The sequence below is a fragment of the Amblyomma americanum genome, chromosome 8, assembly GCF_052857255.1.
Source record: "Amblyomma americanum isolate KBUSLIRL-KWMA chromosome 8, ASM5285725v1, whole genome shotgun sequence".
Taxonomy (NCBI): Eukaryota; Metazoa; Arthropoda; class Arachnida; order Ixodida; family Ixodidae; genus Amblyomma; species Amblyomma americanum.
Window position 1 is genome coordinate 28795595 of NC_135504.1, and position 17916 is coordinate 28813510.

General features: G+C 45.8%; 1 protein-coding gene across 1 annotated transcript; it reads left to right on the forward strand.

Moving 5' to 3' along the window:
- The first annotated feature begins 819 nt into the window (after positions 1–819).
- On the forward strand, positions 820–16166 carry LOC144100174 (sodium-dependent glucose transporter 1A-like). The gene is made up of 5 exons (XM_077633196.1): positions 820–952; positions 3285–3381; positions 8997–9123; positions 11765–11923; positions 14879–16166. Exons 1-5 carry the CDS (start codon positions 879–881, stop codon positions 15910–15912), a joined length of 1491 nt encoding a protein of 496 aa, XP_077489322.1. The 5' UTR covers positions 820–878; the 3' UTR covers positions 15913–16166.
- The last annotated feature ends 1750 nt before the right edge of the window (positions 16167–17916 follow it).

The window sequence follows — 17916 nt, forward strand, 5'->3', positions numbered from 1 at the left end:
GGGCTCCGGAATAATTTCGACCACCAGGGGGATCTTTAAGTGCACTGACATCGGAAAGCACACTGGTGCCTTAGTGTTTCGCCTCCATCGAAACGCAGGCGCCACGGTCGGGTTCGAACCCGGGAACTCCGGATCAGTAGCCGAGCGCTCTAACCACTCGGGATCGCGGGTTTTCAGTATTTGTTCGCAATAGGCCAGAGAGCAGCCATCTTGAAATCCGCATGAACTGGATGGGAAGGTGTGTAGCTGGATACAACTCAAGCATGAAGCGGCGAGAGCCCCGCAGTGTATGCCCTCAAGCCAATGCCGTCTGAGTCAAGAGCCATGTTACATGTTACCGCGGTATTGCCAGTGGTTAACAGGTGCCAAGCTGCTGACAGAAATGTCACGGCTATAAGTCGGCGCGTTTGGCTAGAAGGCCTCCTCTACGGAGCATTTCCCGCTCCGTTCCTGAGTTGCATCCGTCCATGCGGCCAACTCGCCCAGGTCTTTTTCCGACTGCCCTAGTGAGTGGAACTGCCCAACATGTGCTACCTTCCACATATGGCTTCTAGCTGTCAGTTCCACTTCTCGTTTTACCTTTTTAATCGCAGCTCGTGCGCGTTTTCTTCCATTAGGAAAACCACAAAAAAGTGCACTCGTCATGATGCGCATCACGCATCGACAGCGGAATGGAACGCGGTCTGCGGACCAGTGCGACAGCTGCCAGGGGTGACAGCTTCATCAAGCGTGACCTTGGCTCTCCCCACTCTGCGCGCGCAAGTTTATTTCATCAAGCGGGCAGCTGTGCGTAATTAAAACTCATACGGCGGTCTACAAACGGGACTCGCGGATGCAAGCAGCATTGCTCTTTCCTGGTGCAAAAAAAAAGCAAAGAGATGACGGAGAAAGGAGTGTTCAAGCGCTTCGACGACGTTCGGTACCAAAGGCTGCCCAATCCGGAAAACGAAAAGTGAGTTGGCGGTAAAATTTCTCTCTCCTCAATGCATCTGACCTTGTGGGGGATAAGCTACCAGTAAAGGTGCTTTCCTGATTATGAGGAAATTTGACAAAAAGAACAACACTCTCCGGTTACCACTTGAATTTTTATCCAGCAACTTAGAACATGCAGATACTAGTTAAAAGCCTCACGGCATCCTTTCATCGTGTGGTAGCTTTCTGCGTTAAAAAGCAGAGAGCTGAAGTAAAGCCTTTAAATTGTAATGTCCAAATCGGTATGAGCGTGGTCGCTTTGGTCAATATATCCAGAATGAAGTCCTCCAAATAAATTTATTTTGCAAACAGTCCAGATGCATAAACATAGGTGAGGCCTTGGGTTTCGTGTCCTGCGCACTGCGCACCTGGAAAAGTTTTTTGGTGTTCATCGGCTGACGCGAAAGCAATCAGTATTGACTGATACTGTACTGTCTAAGCATGGCATACTGGGACACGGAATTCCAGTTTTCAGCCCGCAATTCTCGAGCGACGATAGCCTCTCTCAAATTATAAGGCATCAATCCCGGCCAGAATTCATGCAACAATTTGCACACATTAGTAAACCCGCGTTGAAGTAGTGTGGAGAAAAGCGCTCTACACGGTTAAGTTTCCTGCGTGTAGCTGTCTTGTACTTACTTAATTATATCTGTGACGTAATACTGCGATGTTCTTCATGTTCCACGCTGTTCCTTTGTCGCCTGGACATAACTTAGTCGACTTAACGAACTCAATCAGACGAGGATGATCCGACTCTTCCAGAATGTGCGTAATAGGGAATCTCGCCATAAAGATTAGAAGCGAACGACTCGGAGATCAATAGCACGCGTTTTGAATATATATCTGCCGCTTGTGCCAGCAATAACACGCAATTGGGATACTTGCCGAAGTCATTGTCCCATCTGATGTCAGTTGAGCCAGCTTCCGGCTGAAATCTGTCTTCAGGCTGCATAAATGCATCGAGTGTTGAGGTTGCTATCTTTAGTCTCTCCAAGGTGTACAGTGTTGACCACCGTGGAGTTGACCCGCATTCACTGCACTCGCAAGCGGCCCAAAACAGCTGCAAAAATGCTTCTTGCGGGAAGAAACTTGACCCTCGTCCAACTGAGATTGCGATGCGCAGCACCAGCGACGAAAATGCTCCTTGTCCGTCACCGAGAGCACCACGAAATCTCATATTAACAACTCAACATTTTAGTGACTCGGATTTCGAATTTCCTTATCGTTTGTTATAAATTTTTTCCCGAAAGCTCAGCTCAATTCTTTGCTCCGGTATCCTCTAGAGTGCCACAAGGCTCAGTCTCAGAACATGTATTATTCCTCCCGTAATACATTAACCACTTCAGTCATAATATCACCTCTAAAATTCACATGTATGCTGACTATTGCGCATTCTTGACATCGTTTATTCTTCAGATAATCATTTTCGTAATAACGAGCCTCTTTCTAGATTGTGTAAATGATTTAATAGTTAGCGGAGAATATCATTTTCGCAAAAATGCCGTAATAACATTATCTAATAGCTCCTCCCCCCTCCTGTTCGCTTACATTTCTAACGACGTACTTCTTTAAAGGGTTTCGGAATGTAAGTACCTAGAAATGCTTTTCACAGCGGACTTATGCTCAGACGCACTCATTTCATACGTTTTACAGAGTTCCGAAATTTAGGATATCTCAGATGGAAATTAATTCAGTCTCCGAGGGAAGCTATTACTAGTGTGCATATCCCTAATCCGCCCTATTTTCTGACCGCAAATTCTTTGTATGAAATTCTTATAAAGGTAGCTGAAGTTAACAAAACTGAAGGCGTTCAAAAGAAATTCTTTCGTGTATCATAAATATCCCGCAAGATTTACACTCACTTCAGTCCTCGGATAACTGCAATTAACTGCACTCGTCATGCACTATAATTTGGAATCATTGAAATTGTCCACTCTCAAGCGACAGCAAACTAATGCTAACCAGAGATTATCACAAAAATCTCTCTCACTTTGCTCACACCAACATAATAAAAAGTTTTTTTTTTCCCCGCGTGCTATACAGCATTGGAAATTCCTGCCTAGTCCAGATAGTTCGCTCCCAGTAGATTGATTTATACATTGATTGATAAGTTGGTTTTCTGTTTACAAGATCTCTCAAAAAACAGTTTCCCTTGGAGGTATTACTTGTAAGTATTCTTCTGCCTTCCTGCCCACCCGACTGCAGTCACTACCACGTGACATCTCGAGGATGTTCTTCGTAACGATCCCGTTAGCTGAGTGCTTGACTAGAACATGCAGTCAGAGTAATCATTTTTTTTTTTTGCCCGGCAGGAGCAACAGGACTCACGGGAGGACGTTCTCTCCTCAACTAAAGCGGTGGCTTAATTTGGGTCGAACTTTCAATGTGAGCCTCGGCAACTTAGGAATGGTAAGTATGGTACATCTCCTCTTGTGCAAAGCTACTTTTATTAGGCGCGTGAGCTGCGTATATATTTCGGGGCGCCAGATAGTACGGAACCAAAAGACATTTTTCAAAGTAAATCTGCCCTGCTGGAGTGCGTAATGCTGGGCCAGTTGTTAGTACATTACGTTATGACAACAGCTTTGAACGGCCACACAGGAGATTCTTTGAGCCCTGTATACCTCCGCTCAGCTATGCTCATGAAGGTTGACTTCGAGAGGCATTGTTCGTTCAAACTTTACTTCCCTGTTAGTCAGCACAACGTTTAATCCTGATTTGTCACCAGCTTCTCGCGCTGCATAAAGGAATACAGTATCCAGTTATTCATTATCTTTCCAGCGAGGCTTTAGGGAGAATAAATTCTCTAGACCTCGTACCCACCGTCAAACAAAATCTTAATTTCCCTCCGCAGATTTGGCTGTACTGTTTCAGGGATTCCACCCGACATGATGGTTTATTGGCTTTGGCGTTTGGCCACTGATCCCGAAGTCGAGGGTTAGATCCCGGCAGAGGTGGCCGCATCTCGATTGAGCCGGCATAAAAAAAAATGCCACTGTGTTGTACTCCTCAGCACACATTAAAGAACATTTGGGCGTCCAAATCAATCGGGAGTCCGACAATACGGCGTCCCATCCTTCATAGCTGATGTGTCACTTCAGGATGTGAATCACCCTAATTCACATTACATAAGAGATCGATTTCTGACTGCGCTGCATACAACGGATCATCTTTCTTTGCTAGTACTTCTGAGGAATAGTTCAGTTCATTTTTCTAGTGGATCTTGAGGAAGTGGAAGCTAATGCGCATCTTTCTGTACAGAACGTATTTATGCAATCTGTTATTTTTGTCTTTGGTCTTCAACAAAACGGAGCCATTCCGCTGCTGCGGGCTTTTTACGAAGTTATGAGCTAAGTTTTATAGCCTCTAGAGCATTTACGATTCAGTTTCGTTTGCAGAATCTTTCGCAATCAAAGCCAGTGAGGAATGTGATCCGAAGCAAGAAAACAGAAGAGCTGTGTTTTACCTGTGCGGTCCATGGAAGCGCTAGTTAAAGACACGCTGAACACCTATAGCGCTCAGACCACTAATATTACCCCAGCATAGAAAAATACATTCCAGTAATTGGCGTTCCAACTGCCCATTACTTCCCAGGAGAAGTGATATAAGATGGAGAAGGCCTGCAGAAGAAGCAAATGTGGGAGTAAGAATCCCGCATTAAAGTTGCTGTTGAAGTCTACCACAATACGATAATCACTGAGCAAGAAGTGTGCGAAGGCCTGCAGAAGCAAATGTGGCAGTAAGAATATCTCCCTAAATTTTTTGTTTAAATTGACCACAATACAATAGTAATTGAGCAAGAAGCGTGCACCGTAGTTGAGCCATTAGATCTAGAGTAGCAGTTTCGGTTATTTGATGAGACATAATGAACTAACCCTATGGGGCAGAAACGTGGAGGCTAAGAAGAGGGTTCGGATTAAATTGCAAATAACGAAGCTACGCAAAGGAAAACGGCAAGAAAGGAAGAAAGCAGAACGGTTTGCGAAACAAACGAGGGTAAACCAGATCCTACTTGAAATCAAGAAGAAGTCGGCATTGAAAGGGCATGTAATGCGAAGGCTAGGTAACCAATGGTACCGTAGAGTAACGGACAGATTTCAAAGCGAATGCAAGCGTAGCAGAAGCGGCCGAAAGTTAGGTGGGCGGATGAGGTTAAGAAGTCTATGAGGATAACATGGCCGCAACGGGCGTAGCATTGGGATAGAAGTCAAACGGAGAGGCTTCTCTGTGGCAGTGTACGTTGCTGCGCTGAAGAATGATGGATGAGAGGGCACAGTGAGACAAAAAATGAGACGCAAAAACGTTACTTTTCTTTAACGCTGTGTGCCCCTCACTGCGCTTGACTTCATTTGATGTTTTATAAAAAAGTACCGAAAACTTGTCTAAACCTTCGCTTTAAAAACAACGAGCGGAGTGAGTAGATCAGTACAGGTCACTTGACATTTACGCTTCTATTTACCTTTTATATTCTCTGAGCAGTGAAAAGCAACAGAAAACGAGAGAACGTCAGCGTTGCAGCTAGTGGATTGCTTTGTTCCAAACAACTGGGTCGCTATATGACAGAATTGCCTGTCAAGTCAGTCATCAGTCGGAAACTCCAGTTCCTTGCAGGAGCGGAAAGTGACGAGTGCCTCCAAGACTCCGTGACGACTGGTAGCGCCGTTTTTAAGGAAAGAGCGCGGACTACCAAACGGCGAAAAAATAATACGGGATGTATGGAATGTCGACGAAACTTTTTCCAGGTGCGGCCGTCAATTAACGCATACCTTGAAATGTGACTCCTGGCGCTGGTGAAGAGTGCAGTAAGCTTGGCGGTTCCCATCGCATTAGCGTCGTTATACCATCATGAACATAGACGGCAGCGACTGGGTGGCTGCTGTGTGTCATCTAGAAGACTCTCAAGGCGCAGTGCTTTGGAGGCTACATTCTTATGTGCCACAGGCACTACACAAAGGCCTGGGCGATGCGTGATATTTTTTTCCTAGACGAGTGTGCCACTAGGCATAAATTCAGAGGGAATATGTCGATGATTGGCGACTTGTTCGCCGAGTGGCTTCAGAAAAATAGCAATGTCTTGTTCGTAATTGACCACCGTGCGGTGCACCGAGTGCTGTCGTCTCTGATCGCTGCGGTCCCGTTGACTGCGGTAACCTAATGCGACGAGCCAGACCTACCACTTGGCAGCGGCATAATTACATGCTCTCGGTATCCCATCACCCCATATGGCATATGTGTGCAGCGCACATGGCAGGTTCTCTCAGACCATGAGTAGCAGCTTACCAATTTCCCTCAAGAGGAAAGTGTACAACAGCATAATCTTACCGGTACTCACCTACGGGGCAGAAACGTGGAGGCTAACGAAAAGAGTTCAGCTTAAGTTAAGGACAACACAGCGAGCCATGGAAAGAAAAATGATAGGCGAAATGTTAGGAGACCGGAAGCGGGCAGAGTGGGTGAGGGAACAAACGTGGGTTACTGACATCCTAGTCGAAATCAAGAGGAAGAAATGGGTTTGGACAGGGCATGTAATGCGAAGGCAAGATAACCGCTGGTCCTTAAGGGTAACGGAGGGGATTCCAAGAGAAAGTAAGCGTAGCAGGGGGCGGCAGAAGGTTAGGTGGGCGGTTGAGATTAAGAAGTTTGCAGGCATAGGGTGGGCGCAGCTGGCAAAGGAGAGGGTCAATTGGAGAGACATGGGAGAGGCCTTTTCCCTGTGGCGGGTGTAAGAAGGTTGATTATTATTATTATTATTATTATTATTATTATTATTATTATTATTATTATTATTATTATTATTATTATTATTATTATTATTATTATTATTATTATTAATTTATTAATATTATTATTATTATTATTATTATATTATTATTATTATTATTATTATTATTATTATTATTATTATTATTATTATTATTATTATTATGATGATGATGATGATGATGATGGTATCCCATCGGCGCCGCGTAACCAGTGCAGACGGATAGTACATGACTGTCCAGGTGCGGGGGTCGCAGTTCGGGTAACTCTGTTCCCCGCTGTGGAGTAAGTTCGCGTGGATGGAACTGACTGCACAGTGCATCAAGAGTCGCTTGCGTAAGGCAGAGTTTATGTTCACAGGAAAAAATGGAGGATCCTGTCGGCATCCACGTTATCAGGCGGATGTAGATTTGTTGCAACGCGCCGCCGACGTGCAGCTTGCCCGACCTGATGTAGCCTGGGACGACTTTGTTGGTACGGTTGAGTGCACCGACATCAGACAGCCGTACACTGAAGAAAATATTCGGGCGCAAAGTACGAACTCTCCCCTATAGCCAGGAATCTGATGAAGACGATGACGAGAAGGCCGACCTACTGCAAGCTGCTTTGGAGACTTCCACAGCTACTATTATCACCGCGTCCCTTAAAGGTGCACTCAAGAGGAATCTGAACTCATCTTTTTACCGCGGGAACTCTAACTACACATTCCGGGCATTCTTACAAACTTCCAATTATTGTCTTGTGCGGCCGACTGCTCTAATTAAACCAGATTAAACGTCCCGGCTCCCGCTTTTTTTTTACTTAACGCGGTAAGTAGGAGTCAACTAACGCGGCAGCCAGTCCCGTGGCGGCTTGCCGCTCTGCCATCGGCGGAGTGATACGTAAATCAAAGAGTGCACGTGTATCTCTATTTCCGTAGGCCTAATTTGCGGCTATATAGTATGTGGCTGTAACTGTTTATTCAGAGAAAACTAAGAAACAAAATAAAAGCGAAATCAAAGCCGCCACTGGAGTGGCTGAAAGGCAGTACATGTGTTGGTTGACTCCGCCTACCTACCGCGTTCAGTTCAAAAAATGCACGGGAGCGGGGGCGTTTACTCCGGTTTAATTAGGGCAGTCGGCCGCACAGGATAATAACTCGAAGTTTCTAAGAATGCCAAGAACGTGTAGATATTGTTCCCGAGGTAACAAGACGAGCTCAGATTCCTCTTGCAGCTTGTGGGTAGCAACTCTAGCGACGAGAGGCATGTGAATACTCTGGAGAGTTTAGAAAACGCCGTAATAATGTTTAAGTTGAATTTAGAGGCGCCATAACAGGCTTCCGCGGTCTGAATTTTTATATTTTTGGCTGTAACATGTGTTCACATACTACGAACCTCGAATACAACGAAAGCAATCCACGCGACCGTGAGATTCGTTATAAGTGTGTTCGACGGTAGTTTGACTGTAGTTTACCGTTTCTACAAGTCTGAGAGAAATGGTCTGCCTGCAGTCGAATAGAAGAAAAAAACAAAGCGGCTAATGAACCTCAATGTAAACCGTCCAACCAATAGAGTCGCCGTTTTGTCATGGCGTAACAGTCAATCGTCTTGCATCTGGTGCTCCTGCGATGCCAAGCTAGTTAGTGCAAGACGGCCGGCCGTGACGTGACATTAGGTGGATGCCATTGGTTAGAGGGTGTTGTTTGAGGGGCCTTTGGCCCTTCATTGTTCAGTTGTATTTGACTGTAAATACTTCATGAATCCGGCCATAAACATAAAGCATTTCTTCCTGTATGACCCCTCTTTTTTGCTGCGTTGACACAGGGTATTTACTCGCCTATTTCGTTTCAATTGGTTAACATTATAACCCCAGCATCAGGCAAAGGCGCCGTCTGGCGTAATATTTGTGCACCCCCAACCACCTGCCATAGTTTGCCGGTGGACAAGTGGTGAAAGTGAAATTCCCTCTTCACTTGTATGAGGGAGGAGAGAGAGGTTGGAAGATGGCTGCTGTGTACGAGTATATAAAGAACCGCAGAACGGAAATGACTAAGAATTCACCAAAATGAAAATGACGGCGTTGAAGCAGACGCCAGTCGTCCCTATCCTCTGGACGTGTTCAGAAGTGTCTGGTGTGGTAAATCTATATATAAGAAAATATCGGGCGAATATAAAATTTTAATAGAAGCAATCAAAGGTAAGTATAAGACCAAACGATAATGCACTGGCATCGCATAATAATAATTAAACCCTCTAGTCTTTTTTTTTGTCTCGTACATACAGGGACTAATCACAGCCCTTTCTGGCGTCACTCTGCTAGACCTCGGTGAAATCTACTGCACCAGCATATCCGTCACGTCGCACCTCATCACGACTAGAAGCATAGGAGGTCTCCTGGGCTCTCTGCTCGGTATGAAGTCTTTGTTTCTTTGAAATTATAGCCCCTGCGTCTGTAGAAGAGCATGCCCGGCGTAGCATGCTGTTCTGTTAATTGAGTGAAGCATGCAGTTTGCATGGGCCAGTGTTTCAGCGTGAAATGCCAATACGCACCTGCATTTTCATGCGCTCTTACTGGCCAAAAAGCAAAAACAAAATTTTTCTACCAAGCTAGCAATAAGATACACTGAATTAGGCTTAGTACGACCATTAAACCTCTCGGACACGAATCCGATCTTCTTTTGTATCGCCAAAGTCGGTTACCACAAACTGCAGATTTTGGATCTTGTATTCTCATCCCAAAGGAAGCATACACCACTGATTTCAGCAACATTTGATAATAAGGAAGGAATTACTGATTTGCAGCCACCCAAGCGTAGCCATACTGCTACAAGGAACTCTATGCAGCTTTCGCAGGAACTTGAAAAAAAAATACATCCTATTCCTTTGTAGCCATGTGCCAGCGCTTGGAGCGATACTAATGAGTGATGACAGAACTGGCGCAGATTTACTTCACCTTGGAAGAATCCCGTAAGCACATTGGACCATCACCAGTTGATAATAGAGATTTAGAATAGGGTAACTAAATCAGTTGTGTTGAAGGGGAATAGCGGCGCGCCTGTGCTCATGAGCAGAATGCATACTCCCAAGGAGTCACCGGGGGTGCCACTTTGGGACGTTAAACCCTCGAAACCATCTTCGAGTTACATACCAAGAAATTCTAGACAGGCATTTTTTAACGGGAAAGAGTTTTGAAAGCCATATTTCCATATATTGCAAGATTTCACTGTAACAATCAATATGTGCGCAGATCTCCCGTCGACAGGCTTGCACTTTTTTATCAGCGTTTGTGCTATCGTTAAAAACGATTGCCGTTTATTTTCTGCACCAGTCATAACTACTCGATGTGAGTGATTAAAAATTTCAAAAGGAGGATCTTGCTGTGGATCGAAAGAGTGGCAGAAACGTAGAGGCTAACGAAAAGCGTTCAATTCAAGTTAAGGACAACGCAGTGAGCCGTGGAAAGAAAAATGATCATGTAACAGATGAGACCGGAAGCGGGCAGATGGGCGAGGAAAAAAACGTGGGTTAATGATATTCAAGTCAAAATCAAGACAAAGAAGTTGGCTTGGGCAGGGCATGTACTGCGAAGGCAAGATAACCGCTGATCCTTAAGGCTTACGGAGTGGATTCCAAGAGAAGGCAAGCGTACCAGGGGGCGACAGAAGGTTAGGTGGGCGGATTAGATTAAGAAGTTTGCGGGAATAGGGTGGCCGCAGCTGGCGCAGGAGAGGGTTAATTAGAGAGACATGGGAGAGGTCTTTTTATTGCAGTGTGCGTAGTGAGGCTGATGACGATGATGATAATGACCTTGCAATGTCCTAATAGCAGGAATTTTTCTGCCAGAATGCTGGACTTGATAACGACGTTAGGGGGCCGTCTAACGCCGGATATAGTCAGGCAACATGGCACCTGTTGAAGCGGGGCCGGTTGCTGTCAGAAACAAGCTCTGGTTATCGCTGAAATTTCGTCCTTACCGCTTCACTGTCTCACGCGTCCCCCGTGGATGAATGGTGCGGGACCTTTTTCTTTCCTCCAGATGTCTGCAACACAAAATGCTAGCGATAAAAATAATGAAAATTTCAAGGTTGCTTCTGAGTGCAGGCAGCTGCTAGGCTTAGAGAGTGAGCGTTGTTTGGTGGCCACGCGGATATGATGTCAATAAGCGCGGGATGTTATAACAGGATAGTTTTGCTTACTAAAAAAAATAGGTAACAAACTATTGAATTTCACCTAATATGTTGCTTCTATTATTTATTATTTATTTTGCTCGTGCTCGCGAAAAAAATACAGAACGAAACTTCCAATAAACATAATAAAGTCTTTCGTTCTCCGGCCTGACTAAGGCTGTGAGCAGGTAACGTTATCCTGATGTGGCCGGCCCCCGTTCTAAAGTTCTCGGAAGTACACACCGCAAGGACGCCGTACGCGGCGCGAAAATGGGTCATCTAACTGCAGTTCCCCTATACTAGTACTCTCTTTTAGAAAGCATTAGAAAAGGGAACTGCGTTTAGGGCCTCCACAAGGGGGGGGGGGGGGGATCGAAGAGGAGCGTCGGCCTGGAAAAGAACTTTTCTACGCTTTCAAGCAGTAGCGGGAGCATTGCCCTAAGAATGTAAAAAAAAGTCTGGGGGGAGGGGGTTAAAAATAGTAAAACTAATGTGTATTGCAGCTCGAGGCTTTTCCAAACTTAAACATCACGCCATAAATGTTGTATTGCGGTCGCTTCACACAACTTTTTAACTAATTGTGTTTGAAATATCCTGTTGTTAACCCCCCCCCCCCCCCCTATGTAATGCCCATAAGGGCCTTTAGGGTATCTGAATAAAAAAAAAAGGATGATTACTGCGACGGAGGCACCTCCCGTCTGTGGGATTCGACCATCATGAATTTGTGTCCAGGCAGTAATGTTGCAGAGGTCGAACTCAAGGTCATGTTAATTTGTTTGTGTCTCGCGAGCCTTCATTTCATGGTGATAGAAAGGAATCTATAAGGTATCGGTAGCAAAGTTAAGACTGAGTAGTTTTCTTCTTCGCAACCCAACGTCATTGCAGGAGGGAAGCTGTACGACACGTACAACACGCAGCTGACGTCCATCCTGATGATACTGGTGACCTCAGTCACAGTGCTCATGGTTCCACTGAGCGGGACCCTGCTCCTCGCTCACGTCATGATATTCTTCATGGGACTCAGTCTTGGCGCGTTCGGCACAGGTGAGAATCCTTAACAAGCCGCATCCTGTGAACCCATCATACATAGTCACACCATCACCCTGCTATCACTCTGGCCGCACATCAAAATTCCAGGAAGGCACATACACGCATCGAGTAAAGGCAGCCAGACGCGAGGTATATCTATCGCTGTGTATGCCCCCAGAAACAAACCACACTGTTCTCTAAACAAATACTTCGATGAACGTGGCTGCTCTGATTGGGCGATCTATTATGCGGCTTTTCTAAAGGCCAAACAGACACACGAGAACAAAAGATCACATGAAACCTCAGAACCTTTCATTGTATGCAAAAATCTTAATGAGGCACCTTCGTTCGACTTGGTTAAATGTGACCTTGTACGTCTTGTAGTGTATGCCGAGGTCGAATATGATACTGATGTACGCTGATGAGTGTGCATAATTACAAAGAAGTACTGAATAAGAAAGTAGCAAATAACCATTAACGCTGTCGCGTCATACCCTTAAGGCGGAGCTTAAGTATCCGCCTAAATTTTTGCTGGTGAGGCTTCTAATGCGATCGTATTAAAAAGCTAAGCGGATAACTTTATCACGAAGTATACGCGGGAAACTTCGCTATTCCACCCGCCCAGCACTCACATCCACTCACTCTCACCTCCACTCACTCACTCATGCCCACTCACACTCATATCCACTTGCTTACACTCACGCATGTGACTGAGAGTGAGCCGATATGAGTGGGCTCAAGACTGAGTGCGGCTACCTATGCCAAGATGTGACTCACGGCCAGGGGTCCACACTAGTACGACCTCGGATGATGCGGTGTCGTAGAATCTGAGGATTCTGGCCGTGTACGGGGATACGAGGTCCTTTTTTGGAGCTTCGATATGCAGCTTACAAGTCTGTGATGACGTATGTGGTGTTAATCGGAAGGCTGGAGACAATGGTTAGTGCTACGACTGTGTCCTTTACTTCCAAGGAAGTGGTGGTTAGGATGGATGCTGTCGCTACCGCAACTAATGCGTTGTCAAATAGGCTGATAGTGGTGGCCTTGCGGTCGGATTAGTGAGCTGCGTCCGTGTACCGGACTTGTGATCATTTTCGATAGATAGGGCCCAGTGCCTTGGCTCATGCTTTCTTTCATCCAGTGTGGCAGACGAGCTGCGTACTTCCGCGAATGGGTGCGATTTGTAGGTAGTCCATGACAACTTGTGGGGATACCCTCAAGGCGTTGCTGTAGCCTGTGGACGCAGGCGACACCCGGCGGTCAGATGCTTAATTTGGCTGACAAGGTGGGACTGTATTAGTCCCTGGCCATGTTGTGGAGTCTTGGGGCGAGAAGTATTTCGGTAGATGTGTACGGTACTAGGCAATGTACCTGCTTACAGGCTTTGCGAATCAGAATATCAACCTGGCCTAGCTCTTATGCTTGAGGAGTTGATATAGTGTACAGTATGTGGTAAGGCTGATGACTAGCGCCTGAATCAGCCAAATGGTGTCAGCCTCCTTGCGTCCCAGATGTCTGTTGGGCAACCTTGTAATCATTCGTACCATCTCTGCTGTGGTTTGATGAAGAAGGCGTGAGGGTAGCGCTGCCATCTCTCTGTATGTGGAGGCCGAGGATTCGTAAGTGTGGTGGCGTAGGGATGCTAGTTTCAGACAATGTCTATTAGGCATCAGGTGCCAGTAGAGGGTGTCCCCGTCTTTTGCGGCGCAGTAAAAAGACCTTTGGTTTCACTGCAGAGTAGCTGAGCGTCCCTCTGCGCGCGTACTTCTGAGCAGTATAAGTTGCGGTTAGTAGAGCATCTTGCGTGGCGCCGTCAGAGTTTAAAGTGGGTCAGATGGGGAACATTTGCCGACGCAGAATGTATTGCGCTCGCCGAAGTTGTTTTCATACTAAACGCGGCTATAGCCGAGTTGTTAATGCCGTGACAAGGGCTTATGAACAGCGCAGTTCATAGTAATTGTTTGTTTTGCTTAAACATGGTTCACCATAGTTCGCTTCCAGAATAGATTTTTTATGTCATCTCGCATTATCCCTGTAGCTGTTTGCCAGTTAGAGAACCAGCCAGGAATTTTCGCCCAGGCTAAATCAGAAAGTTAAGTGGCACTATATAATAACAGCATTTAAGCAGCTTTTAAGCATATGCGTAACACTCCACGCCCTTTTTGACCTCCTGCAAAAGTTTAGGTTTGGTTTATCGGGGTTTAACGTCCCAAACCGACTCAGGCTATGAGGGACGCCGTAGTGGAGGGCTCCGGAAATTTCGACCACCTGGGGTTCTTTAACGTGCACTGACATCGCACAGCACACGGGCCTCTAGAATTTCGCCTCCATCTAAATTCGACCGCCGCGGCCGGGATCGAACCCGCGTCTTTCGGGCCAGCAGCCGAGCGCCATAACCACTCAGCCACCGCGGCGGCTCCCCTGCAAAAGTATTGAGTGCGCGTGTGCGCACGGGATGTCAAGGTTATCGCATCCAAGTTACCTAAATATATAGGTAATATATGTATAAAATAAACATATAGCGAATATGTAGTTATTAAATGGCTTGGTTATGACACTCTCATAGCACTGCGAAATGAAGGTTCCATTTCTAATAAATCCGACTCTAATCGAATTGATCACAGATCATTCTTTGCTCGATTTTTTTAGACATGCTGTTTTTAAGGCTTCAGCGCGTCTTCATTACACTAGTAATGTATTATGATCGAACCGGCGTTTAAGTTTCTGATAGATGCCCGCAAAAAGGTACTCAATATCCACGCTTTGCAATCGTTACCAACTATTCCTGAATGCCAAAAACCGTTTCCTTGTTTTGCTGGGCATGTCTTAGCTCCAGTCTGTGCGCATGGTGTACATCAAACATAACATGCTAACGTTTCCTTTTATCCCTGTCAATGCGCTGTCATTACGATCTTGAAGCATAATGGAAGTGTTGCAGAAGCAGTAATCTCTTTCGCAATTTTCACGCAGGCGCAAATGTCTGGATCATCAACATGTGGCCTGAGGACAGCAGTCCTGCCCTGCACATCTTTCACTTTGCCTTCGCCGCTGGATCCCTCGTGGCTCCGTTGATAGCGAAGCCGTTCCTATCGACAGTCACCAGTGGCGACGCACTGTCTCTACACCACGGAGCCAACGTTACCAACCCTTTAGACCCGGCATCAAATGAGTCTTACCACGATGCTTCAGAACCTGAGGTGCAGTTCTACGAAGCCGGATTGGCAACAAGCCGCGTGTATTACGCATTTGGAATCGTCAGTGCCTTCTATCTATTCATCGCATTCTTAATGACCGTGCTATACTGTGTTGACAACGCTGACTTCCGGCAGTCAGAGAACAAAGGAGCGGGGGAACGTAGCGGCAGTGCAAAAGAAAAGCTCAAAGACGTCCGCTTCAGCCGCATCTCCCTTGCCCTTCTCAGCGTTTACGAGTGCGTTTATGTGGCCTTGGAGTGCACGACGTCCCAGATGCTGACCGCGTTTGCGGTTAAAAGCGGCCTCCATTTCTCCAAGGTTGCCGCCTCTCAGGTGGCTGCCGTGTATTTCTCGTTCTTCGCCGTAAGTAGGCTTGTTGCCGCCGTGGTCGCCATGAAAGTGTCTTCCTTCTATACGCTCGTATTCACACACGTCATCCTCGTTGTCACGGGAGCAGTGATGGTAGTCTGGGGCTCCAGCGTTGCCCTGGTACTCTGGGCAGGCAGTGCGATTACGGGTTTTGGTCAGGGACCCATCAAAGCAGCCGTGGTTGCCTGGACGGCTGATTACATCAGCATAAGCAATAAGATGATGTCGGTGGTCGTGGTCACGGGAAGCATCGGCAACCTCGCGCCTGCTGTCCTTGTGGGCCAATTTATCGATGAAAATCCAGATTTTTTTCTCTACGTTTGCCTCGGGGCTGTTTTGTTTTCCGTGGTTATCTTCATCGCCATGCACCTCTATATGAGGAAGCGATGTTCAAAAAATTCCGACAAGGAAGGGTGCATCGCTTCCACTGAGAAAAACTAAATGGCACGCAGTCGCTGTGGTCACCTGTGACAGAACCTGGGTATTGATTGGAACTGGCTTCGGTTACAGTGTAAGCAGGAGTTGCCCTAGAAAAAGAATATATCTTTAGTAGCCCATTGTAGACTGATCATACTATTCTTTTATAATTGGAATAAACGCGAATCGACTTACAAATCCTTTGTACAATCTGTGAATCCAAACTCTTTTCACAAAAACCTAGACTATGGTTTTTTTAAACCCGTTAATCCAGATTCTTATATTGAACACCGATGAAATCAAACCCTGAAAGGTACACTGACCTGACGAAGCTCTACGTCTTATTGTACCAGTCAATATAGCATCAGTCCCCTACTAAGGAAAGCGACGTAGCTTCGTAGATATGTTTTCTTGGCCAGACAAAGGGCATACGCGTTAGGAAGGGCACCGTTATAGCGATTAAGCGTATTCTTGGTTCTTTGAATTATCTGGGATTCTATATGTAGACTGAGTCTTGATCTTAATCTTATCTCTTTTTTGGCAAAATGTACTCGCGCGGGCACGGTATAGGTATTCGAGTTACTATTGTATAGCAATGATCGCGTAATTCTTAGAAATTCTTGTGAAGCCTTGAAATGCAGAGCCTGAAACCGCGATTACTCTCGGAAGTTCAGTCTCTGAGAAATGGCACCATGTGAATAGAGGTTACGCGTCTGGTGTACGCGTAACCTCTATTCTAGCAGGAGCTTTATGTTTATACACCGTCTTCCACATCATACACCGGAAGCTGGCCCGCGAGCACAGAATCACGTGCCCCATCATGGTAAAGCCGTCACTGAAGTGAGACATGTCTAATTTCATTTTCATCTCCGTAATCTAAAATTTCCAAAAAGATGGCTGCTTCCACACAGGTATCTACATTTCCACTACGGCATACGTTTGGCCTTAATCGAAGCATTCAGTGAACTTAGTGTCACATGTATACTATCACGAGCCTTTTGGCTCCTTCAGTTTTGGCTTCACCATGACATAACACTCCTACCATGTTAATTACAGAGCAAGCTCACGCTTTATGGCAGACTTTTTATGAGCCACAACATCTGTCGCTTGCTTTTCAGGCCATAGCAGCACCCGTCAACTGGAACAAAGTTAATAACTTGCTTGAACAGTCGCGTGCTCTAATCTGCCCTATTAATTTGCACACGACAGCCGGTCGAGCTTGGCATTTTTGTCACCACCAAGCTGCTTTTTTTTTTCCCTGAAAGCTTTGTTGGGTACTTTGTTGTGTTCATACTGCTGTAAAGTTTTCTTTCAGGTGTACCTGGCGGTATAAGTGCTACTCAACTTTGTCACAATATATAACACCAGTTCTCGCGTAACTATCCGTACAGGTCTCTCCGCGCAGTACAACAATGCGTGCTTCAACTTTAAAAGGTAACAACTCTAGTCCCAGTAGACACGCACAGCAGAGTTTCCATAGGTACTTTACCTCAAGGTCTCCGATTCTTTTTCGCAATGAGCAGAAATGAAGTTAATAGACTTTTCACGAAATAAGAACATGCTTTCCGAGTCACTATAGTCGCTGATAATCCAAATGCTTAATCTCTACTGTAAAATAAAATCAGGCCAGACCTTTCAGTATCATTTGCAACAATTCATTGTTACCTCATATTACCTACCTCCAGTGTAGGATAGAAACGCAGAGCCCAAGACTGATTACTTCCCTTCCTATTTTTCTATTCCCTCTACCTCTCTTCCTTGCAGCGACGCAACAGTGGAAAGTCGGCTTTTAGAATAAAAATACAACTGTAGTCGTGCAAAAGCTGATTAAGGGATGTACAGGCTGCAAACCATCGGCAACGCACGAGCAGGAGACACGTCCACAAAAGAGACAGTGGGCTGACTATGCCTCGTGTTCATTTAACTATTCTACCGAGTCTATTCGCCTTTTGGCCTCTTGAAGCAGCAGCTGAAAAAGTGCGCATGAGCCGGGAATCACACTCGCGACTTCTCGATCGAAAATCGGAC